Source organism: Carcharodon carcharias, chromosome 19, assembly GCF_017639515.1.
Source record: "Carcharodon carcharias isolate sCarCar2 chromosome 19, sCarCar2.pri, whole genome shotgun sequence".
Classification (NCBI taxonomy): Eukaryota; Metazoa; Chordata; class Chondrichthyes; order Lamniformes; family Lamnidae; genus Carcharodon; species Carcharodon carcharias.
The window spans coordinates 9,547,405-9,554,877 of NC_054485.1; the positions used below are offsets into that span (position 1 = coordinate 9,547,405).

The 7,473-nt window shown below is 38.9% G+C and overlaps 1 protein-coding gene across 1 annotated transcript in view; it reads left to right on the top strand.

Annotated features, from left to right (window-relative positions):
* The window catches only part of LOC121291547 (pumilio homolog 1-like), a 97,013-nt gene extending 92,089 nt beyond the window's left edge, over positions 1-4,924 (top strand). The window contains 1 exon segment of the mRNA XM_041212901.1: positions 2,688-4,924. Within this exon segment, the coding sequence (XP_041068835.1) occupies positions 2,688-2,819 (132 nt within the window). The 3' untranslated portion in view covers positions 2,820-4,924.
* Positions 4,925-7,473: the final 2,549 nt, after the last annotated feature.

Sequence of the window (7,473 nt, forward strand, 5' to 3'; positions counted from 1 at the left end):
TCATACGTTCATAATGATAGAATATGGTTTTATTATCTCCTATGTCTATATTTAATGGGAACTTGCTTTTACTATAGTTGTACCCATCTCCAGGTGATATTGTAGCACCCCCACCTGAGATATTGGTACAATAAGTTTTACATCACAGTTTTCATTATAAATGCGGAGGTAGAAATTTAGAATGGGGTAAAAGTTGGCAGGGAGTGTGTACAAATGTAGGATTTTTTAACACTTTTATAGACAAGATAAAACACACACACATTTTCTGTTTACTGAATACTTCTGAATATTGGCTGTGTGGCCATTAACGCATCTGTCCCTACAGTGTTTTTTTGCTGAAAGCATTGCTGTTTGTTGATAAATGGCCCAAAGGCTAAAATGTCGGTGCCTCCAATTTCTGTAACTGTTTTGAACCTGCCCAGGAGCTTTCAGTCACTGAAATTTTAAATGAGTATTGCTGGAAAAAAACACACATGCTGTTTCTCGTCTTGAATTCATCAGAACAGATGCACGAATGCCACATTTCAAAGGGAACAACAATTTATACCACATGAGAAAAGGGGTGCTGATTGGTTGGCAAGTCAGCTTTGATTGGCTGAGACATTGCAATGGCGAATGCACCATAGAGCTATTGTCCCCCATGCTTTTGTTTATTCAAAAAAGGTGCAATGTCTGGACATATTCCTTTTGCCTGTAGAGGACAAGGTCCCTGCATATGAATATATGTAGCTTCTAGCAAGTGTAAGTGAGCTACATTGTGAGCTCAACTGATAATCTAAAATTGGTTGTTAATGTAATTCTTGGCACACTCTGGACTGTTCGGCTGGTGCTGCCCCATCGTGGAACACACCTAATGTTATTCTCTGAGTTTTGCAAGCAGGTTGAGTATGGACAGTACCTTGCTTATTGCAAGCAGCTAAAGGGACGTGCTGTTGGCTGGTTTTCATCAGTATTAAAGTTGTGTACTACCAAGCAACCATTCAAAATTTTACCGTAAAATGTCCCTGTGTATGAATCTAGTGGCTGTTAATTTGTGTGTTTGTGGATAAATCTGTATTTTGTGAGATTAGCAGTAATGCTGATGGATATAGCATCATGAGTCATCCTGTGTTACCTTGTCTGAGCCATCCCGTCTTCACATGTGAGCAAAGGATGGCCCTGCAGACCCCCCAAATTAGCAACCAGGAGAGGAGGATCCTTGGCTACCTAACCATCCATCCTCCATCCCTCCGAGGCCAGTTGCAGTAGTGAATGCTGCCATCCTGGTTGAGATCAGCTATCTCAGCGCAGGCTGGTGATCTAAGGAGAGGGCTTCCTGGTCTTTGTGGCTCAGCAACTCATTGCTTTAACCCACTGCGACAGAAGGGGGAGATATTTACAATGTTGTACCTTAGAAATGTTTATGGATAGTTTCAGTTCTATTGAGGTGTAGATTTGTTTTTCTCTGCTGTTCTTTATTTCAGCCAACTGTTTAAAAATGATAAAACAAAAACAGAATTACCTGGAAAAACTCAGCAGGTCTGGCAGCATCGGCGGAGAAGAAAAGAGTTGACGTTTCGAGTCCTCATGACCCTTCGACAGAACTAGGTGAATCCAAGGAAGGGGTGAAATATAAGCTGGTTTAAGGGGTGTGTGTGGGACAACACCTCATCTTCCGACTAGGCACTTTACAGCCTTTCGGACTGAATATTGAATTCAACAACTTTAGGTCTTAAGCTCCCTCCTCCATCCCCACCCCCTTTCTGTTTCTTCCCCCTTCCTTTTGTTTTTTTCCAGTAAATTATATAGATTTTTCTTTTCCCCACCTATTTCCATTATTTTTAAATATTTTTAAATCTTTTATGCTCCCCCACCCCCACTAGAGATATACCTTGAGTGCCCTACCATCCATTCTTAATTAGCACATTCATTTAGATATATATCACCAACTTCAACACCTATGTGTTCTTTTGTTCTGTTGTCTGTGACATCTTTTGATGATCTGCTTCTATCACTACTTGCTTGTCCCTACAACCACACCCCCCCCTCCCCCACTTCTCTCCCCCCACCCAACCCACCCCCCCCCCCACCTCACACACACCATAAACCAGCTTATATTTCACCCCTTCCTTGGATTCACCTAGTTTTGTCGAAGGGTCATGAGGACTCGAAACGTCAACTCTTTTCTTCTCCGCCGATGCTGCCAGACCTGCTGAGTTTTTCCAGGTAATTCTGTTTTTGTTTTGGATTTCCAGCATCCGCAGTTTTTTCTTTTTATTTAAAAGTGATATTCCGTTATGTTTATTCTGTTTACTGAAGAAGACCATTGATGTACGACTTTGGAAATGTGGCACCGCACTGAGAACTTCACTATTATAACTATCAATTGATGCATTTAGCTTTTTTATGCACTCTGGTGATAACATTGAGAAACTCTGATTAACAACTCTCTCCCCCCTAAAGATCCTGTGACTACACTGTGACAATTCACTTAACACTGTGAATGTAAATTCCTGTCGACATGCACACTTTGTGTGGCTAAAAGTCATGACAACAAGGTTGTAATGTTGCTTGACGAGAGTTAAGCCCTTAACAAGATGTTTCATAGCTGTCCAGATCTAATTCAGAACAGTCAACGACACCAGCAGCTGGAGAGGGAACCTCGTCCCAGAGGCTTCACTAATTTTCTGTTAAAAATCTCTTTTCAGATCAGACCTCACATTGCAACCCTTCGCAAGTACACCTATGGAAAGCACATCTTGGCCAAACTTGAAAAATATTACATGAAGAATGGAGTGGACCTGGGCCCAATCGGTGGGCCACCAAATGGAATGCTGTAAATGTGAATTTCTTAAAGCAGAATAACCCCTCCCACCTTTCCTTTCCTTGTTGGGGGGTTGGGGGGGTGGGGGGGGTTAAAACGTGATTGACTGACGTAACAACCAGCAGCCTAATCCTCTACCCCTGCAGGCTCTTAACTAAAAAAACACCTTGGTTTTAGGTTGCCATAACACGCTAGCAAAAGCAAACCAATTTAGTTTCTTCGGTGAAAGCATTTATAAATTTTATTTTAAGCCTGTTATGTATGTATATATATATATGATGCTTAGCAATTCCCAAAGTCCTATTTTTTCCAGGAGATGTTCACACTCTTTTTGGTTAATTTTTTTAGAAATGATCACTGCCCTGCTTTTCTACCGTGTCTCAGTGATGTATAGAAATAGTTGTACATAAGGTTTAAGATAAAAAAAAGTACATGTGATACACCAAATTTGTGATATTTTTGTCACCCCTTCCCCCCCCCCCCCCCCCCCCCCCTTAAGTGTACAAAAAGTAGAAAAGTTCAGGGTGTTTTTTGGTGAAACCTGGCTTGTTACATGCAGGTTCAGCTCTAATATACTCCTGCTGTGACACTAAGATATGCAAGAAATTGAAATCTACTTGTAATTATCTTTTTCATTATGGACATGAGCTTTTCTTGGCAATTATTTGGCAGATTTATATTTAAATCAGTTACACAGGTTTTCAAACATGTAACAAGTAACTTTAAAATGAAAGTTATTTTGTAAAAAAAAATAATTAAATGGGCACTTCAAGTGTCTTTTTTTTTTCATAATTTCCCTTAAGCTCGTAGGTGTTTTTAAATTTGAATACCTGCTCTGTTTTTATGATTTGCATGAGTACCCCATCCCCTAGCTTCCCTGCCTTCTGACCTTTTGAATTCAAGATGTGCTGTTTGGTTCTCTTTCATGTTGAACTCAAAAATCCATTGAACAGAATTTCTGTTTGTGCGCACCCTTGTGGAACTTTTGCGCTGGATAGGATGCGCTGCTTGCCTCCTATTTCCTCAACAGGTAGGTGCGCTGTGTGGGAAAAAAAAACAAACTTTTTTTAAAAAACAAAGCGAACATGCCAAAGCGGCTGAATCGTTTGCAGATGTTCAGCATGAGGAAGATGATAAAAAAAATGAAATCCAACCAAACGTTTGGTCTTGCTTATAAATATGTAGTGTATAATTGTTGTAGACTTTGCATATATATTTGTAGTTTTTTTTTCCTTTTTTGGCAATTTGATGTCTATCTGTATCTAAAATGTACCCTAGTAGTGAAGCATAATTTGACTGTACAATTGTACATTTGTAAACCTCTATAATGTAAATGTGGAAAGTTTGAACAAACTTTAACCCTTTGAAAAACAAAAACAAGACAAAATGTGCATTTCAGTGTATATTCACATTTTTTCCTTTTGTCGTTAGCATATAGTATTGTACAATGTAAATTTCAATCAGAAGTAAATTTTTGAAGGAAAATGTTCTATCTTTATACAGCTTAGGGAATGTAAAACACTTGCTTTCTTTTTAACCTGTCACTCGATGGAACAGTAGTCTCTCTCCTTTATAAATGTTGTGGAAAATTAATATTCTGTTCACATAGAACTTTTACAAATATTGTAATGTTTTTTTTGTTGTGACAGTAGAACAAATTGTGCATAGCAAGAGAATCCCTAGTTACCATAGAAATGAAACTTCCTGTTCATCTTGTAAAGTGTGGACTACCCTTTTTGTACAGAAGATACCTGTATTTTGCATTTTTTGTCTACTTGTAAGTGAATGTATGATACTGTCAATTTTCTTGGTTTGAATATAGAAATGTAACACTACATTCATGATGTACATTTACAGAAAGCCTTGTGTATATTTCCAGAAGAACTTTTGCAAGTACACCTGTAACCATATGTGTATAATTAACAAACCTGTGTATGCTTGGCCTCTGCAAATATTTTTTGTAACTTTTTTCTTGTGTAGATTGTCTCTAAAAACAATGCGTGCTCTTTATTTTGAAAAAAAAACAGTACTTTAAAATCTGTACTTGTGTTTTAAAAAAAGACTCTGGGTGGTTTGGTTAGACATTTTTGGAAAACATCATTAAAAGAGCTAGTAATTAAATCGTTTCCATCGTAGCTATTTTATATGTAACATTTTTAGGGAGTTGGGATTTCTCATACCCTTCTTATTTAAAGTTTTTTTCCCACTTACCCTGGGGTATGATCCCATGAGTGCCTGCATTTCTCTGGCTTCGCACCATTCCTATGCAAGTCAGCAACTGTTGGCAGGGCATTCGGCTGTTAGGGGCTTCATACTCAGTTGTCAGGTGTGGTTTCCAGTCAGCAGCAGCAACCCTAGTCTGTCCTTTCCTCAGAGGAGTGCAGTTCTGTTATACTGCTCAGCTGTCTGAGACCAGTCAGCATTACAGAGATCAAGGATCAAATCCGAGACTTAACCTGTGTGCTCTGTATAGGGTAATGCTTTCAGTAGAGTTCAGTTATATCTGGGCAATTCTGTAGAGGGGAAAGAATTAGAAATGAAGTTCCTATATTTAAGCTTACTTCAGGGTATCTACCAGGTCATGCAGTTCTGACATCTATGAAATGCCTATCAAAAACTTGAATGTAAAGTGCTGAATACCTTAAATTTGCAATTTGGATCTGAGCTAGTTTCTGCAGTTGTTATGTTTTTCCATTTTGTGAAAACCCTATGGACCTCTCACCCTAATTAGAAGCGAACTTGCTTTACAGAAGCAAGACTGCAATATTCCTGTACAAAAATCTGCCTGTTTTCATTTCACTCTGGAATGTTGTTAATTTAGAGAGCCCAAGTGGTTCAGCTGGGTAGCCAACTCCTACCTCTGAGCCTCAGGTTGAAGTACCACTCCAGGGCTTCTCACCTCTGATGGTGCAGAGGATTCACAAAAGCAGATATTTAATCGGCCCGCAAAATTTTTCCAAACACTCCACAGCATTCTGCAAGGGAGAGGAGAGTGTGAAAATAATGCAAAAAAACACAATGTGGAATTAGTTCTTTGCCACCAACATTAGGCCTCCCAGTGCCAGTGATTTTGTGTGAGAAGCTGCATGTGTTTTAAAGTCAGAAAGGCCTTCCAAAATTTAAAACCAGAGTGGTTGTAAATTATTGGGATTTAAAATTTCTTTCTACTGGCACAGATTCCCAAGACAACAAAAACGTTAAATACACATTACATTCACTGTAATTACCACTCATGAAAGGATCGAGAAGGAGAGGGCACAGAGTTAAAGTAATTGGTAAAAGATGTGGAAGCGATATGAGAGAAAACTTTTTCACTGCAAGTGGTTAAGGTCGAACGCACTGCCTGAGAATGTGGTGGAGGTAGGTTCAATCGATGCATTCAAAAGGGCATTTAAACATCTGAAAGGGAAGAATGTGCAGGGTTATGAGGAGAATGGCACTAGGTGAATTGCTTATTCAGAGAGCTGGTGCGGACATAATGGGCATTTGGTATGGTGTTGGAGCTGTGCAGTAGGTCAAACAGCCTTTGTAAAGTTTGGGTAATGTTGATATGGTGGTGCCCACTGCCAAACCATCTCAATCCACGAGTTGTCAAGTCTTGTATGATAGTGTTTCTGTTAGACCTGCGCAGTTCCAGCCCCTTTTCGTTTGTTTTCTCGATTTCAGTTTTCATGTTACATTTCTTCATCCCTATGTTGAACAACTTCCACTGCTATCTGTCTAATTCAGGGATCGGCAAGTGCGGTTTGGAGCTCATTGTGGCTCCCAACCATTTCCAGTTGGATTACGTTGTGAAAAAAGCCTTTAAAAAAAATCATGGCAACAAAATGACAAATGAAAGAAGTGGTTGGCAACATAATTTTCCGTAGTTATTCATTAACTTAATCAAAACTTAGTTTCTACCTGGTCGCTCTTTAAAATGGCATTTTTTAGGCATTATTTCGGAAAATATGTAGTAATTGTGGGATCTTAAGTTCAAACCACCCTTAACAGGGCAGCTTCCTAATTGTTGACATTTTAACTCGATTCGGTTAATACATGTAAGGAGTTCACATTCACAATTATTTAATGTTAGAATTGACTATAGAATGATTTTACAAAAATATACAAGATATTTGTCTAGCTGAAATAGAGCTGTGTTTTTATTGTGATGAAAGGTTAATCTTATGCTGTACTTTAGGGTTTAAAATTATTATTTTAATGAAAATCATTGTGCTGAGTGGTGGTGTGACACCAGGGTTATAGGTAATGCATAAAACCTAAACATGCACATGGCATCAGATTCAGTAGTAACTGCGTTCTAGGTATTTGGAGGAAGTTGCAACAATTGATCTGTAACTGCACAGACCAACCTTTCACAGGAAACTTACGTTTCTAAACGTACGAAACAATATTTGGAGGAATCGTGTGGTTGCTGCACAGGTGGTGGTGAGGTGAAGCAGGATCTCAAAACAGTAGAAAGGATTTGAGTGCCTCCATTCCTACTGTACCAATGACACAGGAAAATGTTTTATTAACATTCATTCTTGGGGCCGGCAGAGATTGCTGTCTAGCCCAGCATTTATTACCCATCCCTAATCGTCCTTGTTTAGAGGGCATTTTAAGAGTCAACCACGTTAGTGGGTTTATGTCTCATTTCTGGCCTCAATAAGAAATTATAAAAAAAGGGA